Source organism: Nothoprocta perdicaria, unplaced genomic scaffold, assembly GCF_003342845.1.
Source record: "Nothoprocta perdicaria isolate Ctin4 unplaced genomic scaffold, notPer1 scaffold_80, whole genome shotgun sequence".
NCBI classification, from domain to species: Eukaryota; Metazoa; Chordata; class Aves; order Tinamiformes; family Tinamidae; genus Nothoprocta; species Nothoprocta perdicaria.
Genome location: NW_020456088.1, coordinates 1573469 through 1592247, shown reverse-complemented (window position 1 = coordinate 1592247; position 18779 = coordinate 1573469). Strand labels below are relative to the sequence as shown.

Here is an 18779-nt window from a genome sequence, read left to right as displayed (position 1 = left end):
CATGCATGCCTTTGCATCAGTTTAACTAAATAGGATTCAAATCTGAAAAAAAAAAAAAAAACTAGTAGACTATCTCAAAGCATAGGAAAAGTGAGAAACTGAAAAAGAAGCAATACCAAAAAAAAGGCTCACATCTTTATCAAGGGGCTTTCTGAGAATAGGTTTGATGGGGATTCTACGTGTTGCAAATGCACACTGCTACATCAGCCCAACAAGTTTCATTCCTACCATGTTCGTACCCCAGGTGCATGATACAGCAGCCTTTCTCTTCGCTGTACCACTGCTGCAGCTGAAATATATTCAGTCTTTTTGAGCTATCCGAGGTAGTGATTTAGCTCGTAAATTATGATAAAGTGTAATTGGGAATACGTGCTATTGGCAAATCAAATCATTTTATTTTTAGCATGTCTAACCATGCTTAACATGACTAGGGACACTAAGACCTTCCATTATTAGGAGTTCATATGCTCCAGAAAACACAGGAAAGTTGCCAGCACAGTGATAGGTAATGATAATGTTGAGATGCGAACCTTGACAGTAAGAAAATAATGTTTTCTCTACCATAATATCCTTTGCTTGAGGGTCTCAGGGAGGTCTGTATGAATAGAACAAGAGTGAGAATGTTCTCATTTAAATGACAGGAAGGGACTTGGTGTAGTAATGCTGGGTTTAGGCTTTGGCACCAGCTAGTCCTGAGGGAAAATCACTAGGATAGTCTATAGGATCAGATACTTCAGGCTTTTCCCTGTCTTTAGAAGGATTGAGACCTGAGTTCAAAGAAAGTCTCAGTTTCTACCAAACCAACCCTAGGGTTTCTGTGCATGTGCCACCATCCTGCATCACCCACTACCTTCCAGGCTGTGTTAAATTAGGGTAAATTAGCTTAGGTCTGCCAGTCCCAAGTTATGCAGTTTCCCAAGTCTCCCCATCTCTTGTCCATCAAGGAGTTATTTCAGAGCTGCTGCTTCCCTGCAAATCTCTCCCCAGCAAAAATACTATTGCAGGAGGATTATAGACTATTTAATGCGAAGATGATACAAGGCAAAGTCATGGTGAGGCTGCTACAAGATACATTCAGGAAAGAAATAGCATTATTAATGCTAGTTAGCATGATTTCATGGGAATAGGTCTCAAAAAACTGATATGGTCCTTTGATTTGATTACAAATTATGCTGATGACAGTAACGGCACTGATACAATATCCTTAGATTTCAGAGAGGAATCTGATACCACAGGACATTGTGATGAAAAAATAAGCTTTGAAGCAAGCCAAGTAAACATACTCCAAATTAATTTAAAATGGAGGATGAATCTCAAAAAAAGTAATTATAAACAGTGATGAAACTGTAAATTCTGTGATGAGCGTCTCAGGGCAAGCAAGTCTTTGGAATAAAAGCTGTCCTTAATCTGGACTTTAACAGCATCTGGAAGAAAATATAAAATCTTTGCTGACAAGGCCAGACATAAAGTGAACGGAGTAGTAAGTGATATTACAGATAAGGGAATTATACTGACTGATCTGGATCACAGGGAAAAACAGATCAGTTTTACAACATGCATTTTAATAAAACCAAATACATCGTATGAGCAGGAAGAGAGAAAGTAGGTCACTCTGGGGGATGTTTCTTGGAAAACGGTGGATGAAAAGGACTTAGGGATCAGGATGACTGGTTGGCAGGGCACACTAGCTTGCAGGGCGATCGGGTAGGTGAGGCGACTGCTCCAACCCCTCAGTTCACAGGGAAATAATCAAGCAAACAGAGTGAGAGGGCAGCGCTCCACAGAGCATTACCGAAGGGCAGCACTGGAATTGTGGGATTCCCCCATCCCTGAGAGAAATGGGATGTTAAAAACTGGAAAAGCTCTGCAAAAAGCTACAAGTGAAATTCAGAATCTGAAAGAAACATGACAATTAGAAAGTAGTTTATTTTATTTACTTATCCAAAACAATGTTCAGTAGTAATCCACCCACAATCAAGACAACGATGATCAAAGCAGATTTCTAGTAGCAGATCTTCCAGATCCTCAAGGGAAGATACTGTGAGACGAGACAACTGGTGCCTCAAGCTCAGCAAATTCAGCCTAGAAAAAAAGGCACCTGTTCCTAACAGAGAGGACATTGTAAAGGACACCAGAATAGAGTCCCCAGTGATAAGGTGATTGTCCATTATTTGAAATCATTATACTGTGAACTAGATGTCTTTGCAAAATCTGTGCCCAGGCTTGGCTAGAAGTTATAGCCTGGCCTAGAAGCACTGAGTAGAAGCTGGTGACCTCCGCTTTAGTGAAAGATAAATTAAAGCATGATGCAAGTTATATTTTTTTTTCCTGGGTATAAAACCAGAATCACCTTCTTCTGAGCAGATAGTGAATGATATCAGGAGAGGTGGGTACAAGACATGAACTTTGGATTTGCACCACTGCAGATAGAAAGGAGGTTGGCTCAGTTTCTAGGCAATCACAAAAGAAGTTTCAGGGAAGGTGATCTTAGCTCTAAAGGTCTTAATAGAAATAAAGAGATATCAAACCTTTTTTTTTTTTTTTTTCTATATTTCTATAAGTGTTGCCGTTTCTAGATGCAGCAGAAATTCAGCCTTTTCCAAAGCAATGTTTGCAGTTAAGCTTTTAACATGAATTTAATCCTCCCTTGTCCCAATGTAAATTAAGAGTGCTTTCAGAGACCAGATGACACCACACTGTTGTAAAAGCAGAAGTCATGGGAGAAGAGTGAGCCCCTTTGTTAATAATTCATTTGGAGAGGTGTTACAGGATTTGTTCCAGTCTCACATCATGTTTTGTTATCTACAAGCCATTAAACATATTTCAGCAGAAGGAAAAAAAAAAAAAAAAAAAACAGCAGAATGGCCATCGTTTGCACTGCTGAAACCTGAGTGTCTGTGTCCTGTCACAGAACATGGAGTGGGTGTATACATGTGTAATATAACTTCAGTGGCTTTGTGCTGGCCACTTATTAAACAAAATTAAACAAAAACCTTATCCTGCATAGAAGCAAGTGAAAGCTATTAAGCCTGGGGCTGAGTAAACATCCAAATGAGCCTTTGCTTTGGAAAGCATTCAGAGTTTTGGTTAACCAAGTAAATGTTATCTAAAAATGCTGAAGTTAGGAATGAAGAAAAACCCGCAACTGAAAAAGAAAACCAGCGAAAAAGATTTCTGAAAAGTCATCAGGAATATGCCTATCTAGGAAAAAAAATTGGTCAAGCCACTTTTCCTGTGTGAAAATTAGCTTCATTCATAAATGCACAAAATATAAATCTGGGTTTTTGAAAGATTTACATAATTTTGTATTATATATTGTGGAGGAAGTTACTGCTATAAATGCATGAAAACCATTTTACTCTTTGGGGGTTTTTCTTCCTCAGCAATACAAAAATGATGGAGAAATGAATATTACATTATTGGCTTGTCAGAAAATTGGACGTTAATACGAGAGAAAAAAAGGCTGACATTTTCCATAATCAGATTCACAATTGAATAAAATTTAATTTTTATGGATCAATATCACTTTGTCTCAGTTTCAGAGATGTAGATAGAGAAGAGTTAGAGCTCAGTGTTTGCCTATCAGATTTTAATCTCAAAAGCATGAGGTAGCTAAACGGAAAATTATTATAGTGTGCTCTTGTCTACAGAAATACTGTCAGGTGGCTTTGCATGGCCCGTGCAGTCTCTGCAAATATGGGAAAAAAAAAACTTATAATACGTAGAAAGTGCTCTGTTCTTCCCTCCAAAAAATGTCTTTAATTCAATATTTGGCATACATAAGAGTCTTCAGATTTAAAGCAATAAATAATGCTTGTTGATGTACTGTCATTATAGTGTATATTGCTAGGTTTGAAGCAGAGAGAAGTAGATAATTTATTCCCATTGATGGCTTCAAAACTGAACCTTTACCAATGCCATCATGATTAGCCCTAGAAGTTCCTTTCCTGTTTAATTCTTATGAATTATTTTTGCACGGGCAGCGCTACCCTGCTTTAGATATAGTGTAAGAACTCTAAGGCATTTCATATTTTAAAAAATATATTATTTTTTGTTAAATTAGAATGGTTTGACATTTTTAATCATTTGTTCTGAACAAATAAGGCAACTTGGTTTCATGTGCCATCTCTCAATCATTTATTACTTAAGCAAAATTTCCTCAGCTAGAATTCACATCCCAAAGATTTTAGAATGCTGAATTTAGTGAAAGATTTCAGAAATCTTTTCTGGTCTATTTTGAGACATTTTGATAAGCCCCTGTAACTTCCAATTAATTGCATGATTATTTGAGTTCAGCCAATTTGAATGTGTTATCCAGTAGGATATGGGAAATAATGATCAATGGTAGATTGCTCCTGAATTAAAAGAGTCTTCCTAGAAAACCATCCTCCTGTGTTTGGGATACCAGCAGAACAGATCCTCAGATGCAAAAAGAAAAAATTAAAAAAGAATATATGTGTGAAGCCTGAAACAGTGGTTTGACTCCTCAGGTAATGTTCGTAGTTACTCATCTGAGACCTCATAGGGTTCAACCTAAATAGCTGAGGATACAAAACAGCTTCTCAGGAAAGTGCCTATGTAAGTGCAGACAGTAATTCTGTTTCTCCTCTCCTATTTCACCAAGGTGGTGGTCAATGCCCTTGTAGGAGCCATCCCTTCCATCATGAACGTCCTGCTCGTCTGCCTCATCTTCTGGCTCATCTTCAGCATCATGGGAGTAAATCTGTTTGCTGGAAAGTTTGGGAAGTGCATTAACAAGACAGAAGGAGATATGCCTTTAGACTCAAAAATCATTAACAATATGAGTGACTGCATACTCTACAACGTATCCGGCACGTTTTATTGGACAAAAGTTAAAGTTAACTTTGATAACGTCGGTGCTGGGTACCTGGCTCTGCTACAAGTGGTAAGTATGGCCCTCCACCCCCCAAAAATGTTTCTTATTAATTAGATATATAACTGTTTAAGCTTCTAAATGGAGAAATGCTGCCTACTCCCACTGAAATAATCACCTTATAGGATCAAGTTAACCTGTATAATTTTCTGCTTATTTTCAGCCTTACCCGTTAGGAATATGCCTTTCATGAAGTTCAGATAATCCATATTTGGCATATAAATGTGTTCTAGAGATGCTGGGTTTTATTTAGAGTTTCTGGTGCATCACTAATATGATACGAGGTGATGTAACTACAGAGATGATAAAGACCATTTTGTAGATGTTGTAATCCAGAATTAAGTTCAGATCTTGAAACACTAATTTATGGTCCAGGAAGGACCGTTCATGCAAACAGAGTGTACCGGCCTTCCTGAACCACCTGGGCCTTCATTATTTCCCTACTGTAAACAAAAAGAAAAAAAAAAAGTTACAATGCCTACAGTTACTCATTTGAAGCTATTGAATTTGGGACATAAATAATACATGCATAAAGCACCCTGCAAAACACCCTCTATAAAAATCATAGCAGCAGCTCCTAGTAAACTAGCTTTTCAAGGCAGTGCTACATAATTCAGTTTAAAAAAAGAATTTAGAAAGTTAATCTCCCTCAGTGTTAACTTAAGGTTGTGGATCCATTCCAAAAAGATATATATATATATATATATTTGTGCATAGCTCTCTGGTGTATGCACGGTCTATACATCCAGTACTCTAGCAATCAATATGTATTTCTTTCTCATTTATTTCAGGAGACAGTCGAACAAGAATTAGTTAAGTCAGATACAGATTTTCACGATTGAACTGGAAAATGAAGTTTAACTTCTTATTTGCTATCATACAGTAAAGGACCCTTAGATTAAGTCCCTATTTTTACTGTAAGCATAACCTACTTAAACAATCCCATGAAACACAGCATTAATCAGATTGCTATACCTCACTGTCATACAGACTGATATTTCTGTAAAAAAAGAGCAAGATATTAGAGAAGAGGCTGTTGAGTTTCAAAGTTAATTGCAATATTTGATCTATAAAGACAGAATTAAGGCACTTTTACAGATTTTTTTTTCAATAGCCAATGTAAAACATGGATAAATAGGTTGCATATACTGAGAGTTACTGTGTTGTAAGGCAACACAGCATAGTGGAGCCACAGGAGATTCTGTCTTCCCTTCCAGATCTTGCCACTCTGCTGCTGAGTGACTTTAGGCAAATTGCTTCTTGTTCCCATTCCGTGGGGCCCTCATGTAAAACAGTGATAATGGCACTTAATTCCGGTTGTTCTTACTTTGCTTTGAAACCTAGATGTGGCAAGGACTGGATAAGTGCCTGGAATGTTTCTTGCATTGCATTTTATACAAACAAATGCTTCGTGATATGCATAGACAAGGAGGTTGCTGTTTAGAAGGATCTGTGATAGCATTTATCTCTTCTGGGGTAAAAACTTCTACACTCGGTGCTTGATTGAGTTGTGCTACACAGGCATGTGCTGCCCTTTGCAACTGTATAGGGTGCCAACCTTGGCTTCCTTCTGCTCTTCCAAGAGGGCATGGACCTTCTCAGGTACCCTTTGATACCTACCAACCCTACTGTTTCCCATGAGGCACACTTGCTTTTTGGTAGATAGTACTTTTTTCTCTGTCACAGAACAGAGGGCAAAAGCAGCCTTTATTTCTTGTAGAAGTGCTCATCCTTATATTTTCTGTTCTTAGCACACACACACCTTGAATCTGAGATATTTTGACCATCGTCTGTGGAGTCCTTGCAGTCACACCTTCTAGAAAACAGAAGGATTAGAATGGGCACAGCCATGTCTGGTTCTTTCTATGTCCTAAAGCTGAACTGAGAGCAAGAGCTTTTATCTTTTGCATGTAATTATGATATTCAGTTCACTCATGCAGGGTAGATTAATTCACTTTGAACGGTTTTAATTAGATTTTCCATTCGGTAGAGTGCTTTCTTTGTCTTTTACTTAAACATCCAATATAGCTGAGCAAAAACTTCCAGGTTTAAACTGCTATGCCTCATCTGAAGCTCCTTATCTCCTCAATGGCTTTATAACAGAAGTCTAGTTTGTTTGGTGAAAAAAAAAACTCAGAAGATACATTAACAATATTTTTAAAGAATCCAGAAATTAAGGAGACTTGTTTAGATATCATCATCACCTAAAAGACCCTAAGACTGTTGTTTCTGTGAAGAAAAATAGCCATTTTTCTTCTACCTTTGTTTTATAGGACCTGAGCTCCATCTCTCTGGAAATTTGCATTTTTTTTTTTTAATTGGCATTGCCCAAAGTGTACCCCAAAGCATTCTTTTTTACCATTGTGCTGTCCTGATTCTTGGACGCTTGGTGCTGGTGATACTGACTGTTGTCAGCAGGTGGGACTACGGACCACTAGAATGTTGAAAAACGACTAGTTTGAGGACAACTAAAACATAACCAGTATTGAAGTGGACCACAGCACATTCATCGGGGGACTATGAGGTATGGTCCTGTAACAGGTAGCAGAGAAGCAGATTTTCCAATTGCAGAAGTACAGAAGAAGTACCATAAATGTAGACTCTATGGAGGCTGGACAAACAGATTATAGCTGTAAATGAGGGAATCTTAAAACCCTGGGCATCTTTTAAGACAGGTGTTGGATCCTTCTTTCAACATCCAGGACATTAGGAGTCAGTTGCTATTTAGAGGTTGCTTTACATCATCATCCCACACCTGGAGCTCTTATATCTGCTACTACTGACAGATTTAAGCAAGAAAGATGTTAAGATGATACCCACAGAAAAGGGACCCAACATCTGGTTCTTTTCTGATGGAGTCCAACTGAGGAGTGTTGGTTACAGGGACCCCTTGCCAAGCACAGCTGCATGTGGTGTCACATATCATGAACAAGCTACCATAGGAATTCCACAGGATCACTTAACAGCTCAGCTCTCCTAAATGAATATATCGATGCATCTTTGTGCATGGCAAGACTGTGTGTAATGGTGAGGAGATAAGCATTTTGGCTAAAACCCTCAGGGATCCAAAATACAAGTTTCTGAAAGGAAAGAGATGTGTTGACATTTTCAGCTGCCGCAGCACACTCTTTAAACAGCTCCAAAGTTGTCTTTAGATGCCCGAATGCATCTGAAATTGCATAAGACAAATCTGTCTGCCTAATGTTCTGGCTTCGCTTCTACATGTAGCTGCAGGATCCTTGAGAGAAACAACATTGCTACTACTACTAGTCTGTTGCAGTGAGTGCAAGAGCCAGCAACTACCATCCAGAGACAAACTTTCTGATAGCTTAGATGAAAACAGAATAAGAATAGGTCTTTTCCTACCTAATCAGAGATTTGTCATTTTCTTCTGAAGATGCTTTGATTTATACCATGCCTTGACTTATACCACGCCTTGATTTATACCACTTTGAGTCTGAGAAAACATTCATATCAAGTGGTCATTAAAGCTTCAAGCTTCTACAGTTTACAAAGGGACTGTCTCATAACAGATTACTAAAATAGGAAGCAGTCTGTTCACTCTGCAACCTAAAGAAAAACCTCATTCATGGAGAGAAAAAAGTTCTTTATTATCAAGACTTTTTAATTTCCAAGAAGGATGACTCATTCTTCTGGGGTATAATCTCTTAACACCTCAATCTATTAGGAGTAATTTTTAGTTCAACCTAAGACCTCGGTGATGCTGTCTTTAGATTCCTAGAAGTGCTTCATCTTTGATCTCAGTACCTATGTTTCATCAATCTGTACTTCTGCTGACCAAAGAAATAATCTAAATTTTCTATTAGAAATTTTCCATTTCTGTTGCATAATTATTCCCTTCATGTTATCATGCCCCCTACATATTTTTGTAATACAGCAGTTGTCTGAAAACAAGTGATCTCTTAGCCTGCGTCTAGTTGGCTTAACAACATTCTCCCCAGACTAGAACAGACTTCTAAATGTTCTGTAACTCCTTGTCACTCTGGGACTCCAGATAAGGAATGGGAAGGTAAAGGGAGCATTCCTGGTCCAGTACAACAGCCAGGAGGTACAGGGTTAAATCAGCCCCTTTGGCCAGATTCGAAGTCATGACTGAGCTCATAAATCAACTACAAAATGGTCATGAGACAGTGGCATGTGTCTAAAGTTACTGAGTTACATGATCTCTTGCACTTTTGTAAACTGTGTGACAGATTTTACTTTCAGTGGGAATGCTAAAAAAAAGTGCTAGAAGTCATTTTTCATATATATATATACATATATATATATATATATATAGGTCTGCCAAGGTAGATTTCTCCATAATCTCCAAAACTCACTAGATTAAGGAAAGAATACACAGGCGACATATCCACGACACCTTTCAAGGACAGCAGAGACAGTGCCCTCCTGCCGTGTCCTACCTAGCCCAGCACCAGCACTACTGTCGTAAATCATCAAAACCCAAAAATAACAGAAAATGAGCACGCCATATAAAACCATTGTTAAAATGAAACCAAACAGACCAAAAAAATCACCAGAGAACCAGCAGATAGTACACCCATCATCTCAAATATGTGTAATTTGTATGTGTAGCTGGCACCCTGTTCTAGGTTTTGTGAGCTTTTGCAAATAATATTAATACTTAAAGAAGCATTTTAGGAATGTGAAATTGTCATTCCTGTCTTCCAAAGCAGTCATTTCTATTGTAGTGTTGCCGTCCTTTTCTAGAGAAACATTCCCCCGGAAAGTTCTAAATCCTTGTTTTATTTTAAGGCACCATTTGGTTGTATGATAAAGGGCTTGAGGGCAGTTAGTCCCATCCCACCTACCCTCCTCCTCACTAATTTACTGCATTGCAGCTCTGACCAACAGTCAAACAACAAAGTGTAATCCCATCCCAAGATGAGTTTATCAGTAGATAATCTCATCACATGACAGTTTCAGTAGAAAATGGTGTTTCTCTGGATAGCTTCCAGGCAGGATAATATCACACACACTCCCATGAAGATTTTGTCACTTCCTTATCCAGAGCATAAGTAGTTACTAATTCCAGATAAATAATTTCTTTGCCCAGTGTTATATTTCTTTCATTCTCTGTATCTTTTACTCTCTGCAGATGAAATGTCTAGGGAAGCTTTCCAGAAGCCCTGTGGATTTTTAATTCTCTTACTTCTGGATAACTGGGGAAAACAGATAATCACAGTTCTTCATTCTCTTAATATGTGTTTTCATCAGATCGTTTCATCATCTTTTAGCACTATAAATACTGTATCTTGCAGCGGAGTCTCTTGCTTCCATGGTACATGTCTCAGGAGAAAAAAAATCTTCCCAAGTAGGAGAAAAGTACAAGTTAAGATCATCTTATTTTGTGGCTTGAGCAGAAGTATTTTTTGATGGTGTTTTGTTTTGTTTTATCCAGCCCAGCTTATCTGAACAGCATCTTGGGTTGTAAACTGCAAGCAAGTATAACTACACTAGACATCACATTAGATAGAAAACAGTAAAAAGAAAACTGTTAGCACCATTGAGGAGGATCAGTGTAGCAGGTTTAAATAAGTATTTGTTTCAGTAAAAGTGCTGATGATATCACTTGGAAAGTGTTTGCTCAAACCCTGTATTGTGGCATAGATTTTCCAAAAGGTTCTGATTTTCAGGGCTTAATCTCCCTCAAGCAGTAGATGAAAATGAATGCAACCTTTCAAACATTATTTTATATATGCTTTCATGAAAAATAAATAGGGTTGACCTCTTGCACAACATTTTCCTTTGGCTCAGCAGCATTCAAAAGAGAGCGGAATGGCAGCATTACCTGCAAGATTTAATTTAATAATGGAGAGTGTATAATGGAACATCTCTAAAACCTCTGGATATACCTAGCTAAACACAAATGCCTGGGTTTCTCCTGGGAACCCCTGGCACGGGTCCAATTAGCATTACCTAGGATTGTTTGCCTGGGAACCACAGCAGAAACTCAACCTATGGGTCAGGAGGACTTTAGAAAATGCTGAGTGTGGGTCTATCATACATGCAAGTGAAAATCAGATTAAATCAATTAATGCAAAGATACCAGATTACCTACTCACCCCCAGTTTTAAATACATTGTAAATCAAAATATGTCAAAAGACAAATGAGAATCAGTAATATAAAGGCAATAAAATCCAACAAGATTCAGTGACTTTTAAGGAGTCCTTTTTAAAAAATTCTTTTTCCTTTCTTTTCTTTTTCCTTTCTTTTCTTTTTCCTAATAATACACGCTTATTTAAAAAAGAAAAAAAAATCTGAAAAGCAAATCAAATTAACTCCCCTGGTTTTGATAGTGACTTGATTTACCCAGTTGTTAAAAGAGGGCAGAATCGGAGCTTCAGCAAGACCCTGCAACTCTGTCACTGCTCATCAGTTTGAATGCATGTTAATGATAGGCTTCATCTCCCTCATGTGAGACATGGCCCTGCGCAGCCACGTCTTGGGAGACATTCCCTGCAGCAGCAATTATAGCAGTGCCCCTTCCTTCCTCCTCTTACTGGCTGCCTCGGTACCACGCAGATCCCAACACAGGCCTTTTCGTGACAGATTATTTCTTATTTACTTAAATTTTCTACAGGCATAACTTTCCAGTTTCTAAAACTCTGACTTCCAAAGGTTTAATTGCCATGTTTTAGCTTTCCTTATTTAAAATCTCTATTAAAATTCTCTGTTTCATCCCTATGACTGCAGAAAATTCAAAAACAATCTAAATGAGAGCATGCAGGCAAAAACCATTCCAGTATCATTTTAAATGCCTACAGGAATACAAGTGCATCTATTTTATTGCTTTAAAAGAAAAACAATTCATTAACTGTGAAGAACATACTGAATATCTTTTTTTTTTTTTTTTTAGGAGGATATAATCATTTTAAGATTTGCTGATTTAATATTTTTAATTATACATTTTGGCTTTCTTTTCAGGCAACATTTAAAGGTTGGATGGAAATTATGTATGCAGCAGTGGATTCACGAGAGGTAGGTCACTGCAATGAAATAACTTCTTTCCTTTTCAGTTGAATTTTGCAGCATTCTTAATGTTTAGCAACAAAAAAAAAAATACAAGTGCATGTTGCCTGTGACAGCTGTGGGAATTTCATTCATGGTAACTGGTCTCACAAGTACCTAGCCTAAGATATTAAAACAAATGCAGTTCTCATTCTGCACCTCTGCTTTATATAACTGCCTTGAAGATGCATTGAGATGACCATGTTAGACTTTGTCTTTCAAAATGTCCAGCACTGAAAAGCACCTTTTCAGGTTGAACTGAGTGATAGTGAGTCATGTTCTAAATGGGTTAAAAAAAGGTAGGAAAAACTCACATGCTCAAAGATGCAGAAAAGTATATTTGCTTAACATAGCCTGTGATGCTCATTTATCCTTGTACTACATGAACAATTTTGCATCCTCCCTGCTTCTGAATGAAACCCAGGATTATGCATGGGAAGATGGGACGTATGGAAAGATGAGAGCTTCTGGTGTGGGCACCTTGCTTGGTTATCTAGAGCTGGTCTGGCAAATCTGAGTGTTTTTGCCAAATATCATGTGTGTGATCTAAGGCAACAAGACTGCATCATTTGCTCCTTCAGCAAGATCTCTGGTGCCCTTGGAGTTGGTTCTAGGGCATTATCTACTATAAGGTTTTAATGCTATTGGGACTCCTAGAGCACAAAATGGTAAAAAGAAAGAAAAAAAAATGTAATTCTAGCTCTTGCAGTCCAAAATGAGTTGAGTGCCCACAAAAGCAGAACAGGAGGGTCTGCAAAGGCAGAGCTTGCTTTAGTGTCACTGATCTTTTTCAAAATTCCATGATTTGTTTCTTTCACAACTTTGAGCTGGATAAGCTGTTAGAAACATTGAACTCCAGACATAAACCCAGTACTGGCAAAATTCATTACAACTCTTGATTCACTAGATTTTCCAGATAATATTTCTTAATCAGTAGAGTTCTTTCCAGTATGGATATTAGGATCAAAATGATTTGCATACTTGGTCTGCGTTAAGAAGGTGGCATTTACCACTATACAGCCATCAGAGAGTTCATTTCTACTCAGAGTCAGAAATGACCATACTATCAAATAGATTGATTTTCAATACAGTGTTTTTTTTTCAGTAACATTTAATTATAATGCAATTATATTTTTGTTATTGGAAGTACTATCAGTTCATATAAAATTAGGGATAATCAGAAGATTGATTCTTTTCCCCTTCTAGGTTCAGATTGAGCATATTTTATTGGATTTGTTCTGAAGTTGCACTTTTTGAAGCAGTATGATTGCTGTGACAGTACTATGAAATGCAGCTGGCATTTCATGATGGCATTTCAGATACAAGTGTTAAACTTCAAATGAAGCAGCAGTTCTGCTACTGGGATGTTATTTTATCTATGTGTATATATATATTTGTGTTTCCTAATATTTGTTGCTGATGGGTGTCTTTTTATTAACTGCATTTTTTTTTTCATATATGTGGAGATAGTGTCATTTTCATGTTTTTCCTCTTACCTTTACAGTGTGAGGAGCAGCCTGAATGGGAATGTAATTTGTATATGTACCTGTATTTCGTGATTTTCATCATCTTTGGTTCTTTCTTCACGCTGAATCTCTTCATAGGTGTCATTATTGACAATTTTAACCAACAAAAGAAAAAGATAAGTACTACATATGTTGCACATTGCTTTGTGATTGCTGCAGAGACCAAAGCATGGGATAGATTTAGAAGCAGCAGCTCTGCCATGTTCTCTAGATTAACAGAACAGCGCTGTCTTGCCTGATTTTTGCAAAAACACAGTGGTAGCAGCCCCTAATCTCCCCACAGGATGAGTGCCCTGAAAATACTAGCTGGGAGATTATAGCTCCAGGAGGACGCAGGGCCAAGCAGCCCCAGGCAGAGAGGATCTCTGGCAGCAGCTCTGCTCAGGGACACACACTGTCCTGACGTCTCCGCTGTGTGAATGGCACTGTCCTTCAGAGCAGCGCAGCCTGTGCTCCTCGACACGACACATCCCTGTGTACCTGCAGGGCTCAGAGCAAGAGCAGTCTGGCCAGGGAACGGTGTCTCTCACTGTTTCAGCCACTCTAAACAAAGCAGGGAAGTTCTTGTTCACCCTGGGCCTATCTCAAGTGCAGACAAGATTTGACACTGCCTCTTGCTGCCCCTTGGTTGCACATGCTGCCTTATGTCCCCTGCCCTTCACCTCCATATAATAAGCAGCATCCAGCATGTCACCTTCTCAGACCCTTGTTAGATATTTTTATGAAAGCTAAATGACAAAGGAAATAGAAAATAAGGGGTGGGTGCAGCTCTAGACGTGGCATGCAAGCAGTAGTAGCAGTTTATTTTTCATCCAAAGTAACAGTTCTGTTCTCATCCTATACTTAGGTGGACAAGATATTTTTATGACAGAAGAACAGAAAAAGTATTATAATGCAATGAAAAAACTGGGATCTAAGAAACCTCAAAAGCCAATCCCAAGGCCAGTGGTAAGAATGGCGTAGTTCAGTTGGGCTGTGTATGATAAGTGAATAATTAATAGAATAAATGCAATTCAATTTCCAGATCTAAAAGGAGCAATCAAAAACAGATGAAAAACTCTTTGCATTGATTTGTTTTGGATGGTGTTTGCAGGTCCAGGGATGGTACAAAATTTTGTATGGTACAAAATTCCCACTATTCTGCAATATTGACTAAAATCCAGTTCAGATATGCAATTACATAGCATGTATGGGTCTATTTTGAATGAATTTGGACCCTCAATCCAAGGTCTTTTTCCTCTAGTTTCAAGAGCATTAGAAGTAAATGCGTTTGAAATCTCCATGATCCAACCATCCATCATCATCTTCATGTTTATGAATTTCTAATCAGAACGCCTATATTCTCTAGTTAGAAGCTGATCAATAAGGAGAGAATAGTGTCATCATTTGGATGTGGTCCAGATTGCCTAACTAATAATACTATCTTTTCCTCCAGAACAAATACCAAGGTTTTATTTTTGATGTCGTCTCAAAACAAGCCTTTGATGTCTCCATAATGATTCTCATCTGCCTTAACATGGTTACTATGATGGTGGAAACAGATGACCAAAGCCAAGAAAAAGTGAACATCCTCCACAAAATAAACATGCTTTTTGTTGCCATCTTCACTGGAGAGTGCATCATTAAAATGCTTGCTTTGCGACACTACTACTTCACCAATGGCTGGAACATATTTGATTTTGTCGTTGTGATTCTCTCTATTGTAGGTAGGTGAATCTGAAGGGAGGGAAACGATTCCACCAAATTCAAATGATAAAAAGGCCAGCATAAATTATTCAGGCATAGTTAAATGCTTCATGAAATAAAATGCATTTTCTTCTTAGGATTGGGTCCTAGGGATATATTTTTTTAATATACAATTATATAGTCTAACACTGCCTATCAATAATTCGTGTGATCAAGGAAACAATGAAATGTCTTAGACCACCAGATCAGTTCAGAGCCAAAACTCTTACATCATCAAAGAAATTAACAGATATCGTTCTTTCGTGCTGTAGTATTGCTTTCAAAGTATATTTAAAGGTTCATGGAAGTATCATAATATGTGATTCTGAACTGGACATATAGATGAACCCTATTCTGCATTGCTGCATAAGAGGAGGTTTAAAGCCATGTAAAAATGATACATATAGTTACTATTAATTTGTTATTAATTAGTGTGAAATTGTATTATATTTGTCGTACATTAGTGTGAAATAGCCCTTTAGGGCCTCATTGGATAGATGCAGTGAGTCTGGCTGTATTCAGCTTGGCTGTTGCTGGACACTCAAATCCTCATCCTTCCAGGGAGCAAAACAGTAGTTGTGGCTTCCATAGCGTCACATATTCCCTTTTCCCATCTTGCAGTCCCATATGGAGAGCATAAGTGAAGTGGTACATAAATGCAGCTCAGACATGAAGCTCAAAGCCTGCTGAAAGAGCATGATGTTGAGGTTGGGAGCAAAGTAACAACTGGAAGATGGGCAGAGCTGATCCAGTGATGAATTTCCACTGTTAAAAATATCCTCTTTGAAGATGGAAATGAGTAAATGAAAATGTGTCATGTTAGAAAAACAGCACTATCTCTTCACTCACTGGTACCCCCATTGCTCTAAACTCCCTCCTGCACACCAGGGAGCCTGCAAGCTCCTGGCTAGGAGATACAGGGTTCCCTGGTGCCTAGACTCCAGCTTGCACTTTGAGGATGCCTGGATCAGCTCAGCCCACCTGCTTGCAGAGATTTGGGCCACATGGGGAACATCACTGCAATGCAGGTTTCTTCAGAGCCTAGGTGCTCTGAATGGCAGAGCACATGGAGTGAGCATAGGTCAATGAAGGCCAGGGACAAAACTGTTGTCAAAAGAGAAATATTCTCACCAGCCCCATTCAAGAGAAACTACTCAGGCATCGAAAGCTGCAGATCTTCCTGCTCTCCTGTCTTAGCTGATCCTTGTTCCTGGTTCACAGTAGTCAGGTTTTCCCCTTATAAAGAATTCACTACCATCGACACATCTATTTATAGTCTTACAAGGTTTACATGGATTAAGCAGGAATGGAAATCTTAGTTGAACTACCTTTATGCTGAGTCTGCCAGTGTGGGAGCTTTTCACTGTTTTTGTCCGTGATCCTGATCGTTGAGTGCTTTAAGAGGAAATCTGTGATTATTTCCCATCTACTAAGTTGCTTTTTTCCCCCCTTTCTCTCTTGTTTTCAAGGCACTGTGCTTTCTGACATCATCCAGAAATATTTTTTCTCTCCTACACTCTTCAGAGTCATTCGCTTGGCTCGGATCGGCCGGATCCTAAGACTCATCCGGGGAGCCAAAGGAATTCGAACCCTCCTTTTTGCCTTAATGATGTCCCTACCTGCTCTGTTCAACATCGGCCTCTTGCTTTTTCTTGTCATGTTCATTTATGCCATTTTTGGCATGGCTAACTTTGCCTATGTGAAGAAGGAGAATGGGATCGATGATATGTTCAACTTCCAAACCTTTGCTAACAGCATGCTCTGTCTCTTCCAAATCACAACGTCAGCTGGCTGGGATGGTCTTCTTAATCCTATTTTAAACACTGGACCACCGTATTGTGACCCAAACCTCCCAAATGCGAACGGTTCGAAGGGAGACTGTGGAAGCCCTGCTGTAGGGATTTTATTCTTTGTTACTTATATCATTATATCATTTCTCATTGTTGTAAACATGTACATAGCCATTATTTTAGAGAACTTCAGTGTAGCCACTGAGGAAAGTACAGAGCCTCTAAGCGAGGATGATTTTGATATGTTCTATGAAATCTGGGAAAAGTTTGATCCTGAAGCCACTCAGTTTATTGAGTATTCTGCACTTTCAGACTTTGCAGATGCACTGTCAGAACCTTTGCGCATAGCGAAACCAAACAAAATTAAGCTCATAGCAATGGACCTGCCCATGGTCAGCGGAGACAGGATCCATTGCCTGGATATTTTGTTTGCTTTTACAAAAAGGGTGCTAGGAGAATCAGGGGAGATGGATGCCCTTAAAATCCAGATGGAAGAAAAGTTCATGGCAGCGAATCCATCCAAGATCTCCTATGAACCGATTACAACCACGCTCAGGCGGAAGCAAGAAGAGGTCTCAGCCATCGTCATCCAGCGGGCCTACAGGAGACACTTGTTTCGGCGCTCCATGAAGCAGGCCTCCTACTTGTACCGGCACAGAACTTTTGACAGCAGCATCCTTGAGGACGATGCACCCGAGAAGGAAGGTCTCATCGCATTCATGATGAACGAAAACTATGGCAGGCCGATAGACAAATCAGAGACTCTGTCCTCCACATCCTTCCCTCCATCCTATGACAGCGTCACCAGAGGCACCAGTGATAACCTCCAGCTGAAGATTACGGACTCCAGCAGAAGCGATGAGGCTATAGATTGTCTGCTCTCACCGGACAGAGATAAAGAATCAATTGTTTAAATGTTTGTTTAGAATGCTTTAAAACATTGTTTACAGAATGTAATGCTGTAACTACACAACGATTGAAGCAGCCTTCTTATTAAGCATTAGTTGCAAAAGAAGCGATGGAGTTTTTACCCTTAACTACAGGAGTCTAATAAGTCATATAACCTCTGACCCTGCTCTTTTTGACTTGGCTCAATATTTATATTTATATATGCACAGGACAAATCTCTGCAGGGTCACAGCTGTTATATCAATGGTGTGAATATGAATATGCTAGACTGTAAAACAGTAAACACAGTGTATATCTATCCACAGATAAAGCCTGGCTGTATACATTCATTTAAGGTCTTACTCATATTAGTGTGTTTACTTATGGCAATGTATGACCTTGCATTCTAAAAAGAAAAAAAAAATATATCACAGCTGCTGTAGCAAAATGTAACACTTACTGTATATGTTGTGAATGGTCTTTCATAAATTTATTATATTTGATATTTTTTTACTTAAAAGAAATTGTCTCTTTTTCCATGGAGATTAATGATCCTTACACTCTTCATGATGAACTCTGAGTCAAGATAATAAGAACTTGCAGGATCCTCATCATTTGAAGAGGAAAGTTGTTGCAAAGTAAACTATTAAATTAGCAACATTTTAATTGTTTATTACACTAATCTCTCCCTCCTGAGACTTGTAACTGCTCATCAGCAGGAATATATTTAAAAAAAAAAAAAAAAAGGCAGAAGAAAACAATGTCAAATAAGAAGAGAAATTACTTGTTCTATCCTGCAGGAAACTAGACAGCAATGGATTCTGTTTGTAAAACTGTTAATAAAAGCACTAATTTTTTTAGTATGTTTCAAGAATCTGCTTTGAATACTGCAATCAGACTCTCATAGATAGACGTAGTGCATC

General features: G+C 38.5%; 1 protein-coding gene across 4 annotated transcripts in view; it reads left to right on the top strand.

Annotated features, from left to right (window-relative positions):
* The window catches only part of SCN5A (sodium voltage-gated channel alpha subunit 5), a 165027-nt gene extending 146662 nt beyond the window's left edge, over positions 1 to 18365 (top strand). For all 4 annotated transcript variants that reach the window (XM_026051896.1, XM_026051898.1, XM_026051897.1 and 1 more), the window contains 6 exons: positions 4625 to 4906; positions 11844 to 11897; positions 13432 to 13573; positions 14301 to 14401; positions 14889 to 15159; positions 16648 to 18365. In XM_026051896.1, the coding sequence (XP_025907681.1) occupies positions 4625 to 4906; positions 11844 to 11897; positions 13432 to 13573; positions 14301 to 14401; positions 14889 to 15159; positions 16648 to 17882 (2085 nt within the window). In that variant the 3' untranslated portion in view covers positions 17883 to 18365. The remainder of the gene's footprint in view (positions 1 to 4624; positions 4907 to 11843; positions 11898 to 13431; positions 13574 to 14300; positions 14402 to 14888; positions 15160 to 16647) is intronic.
* The last annotated feature ends 414 nt before the right edge of the window (positions 18366 to 18779 follow it).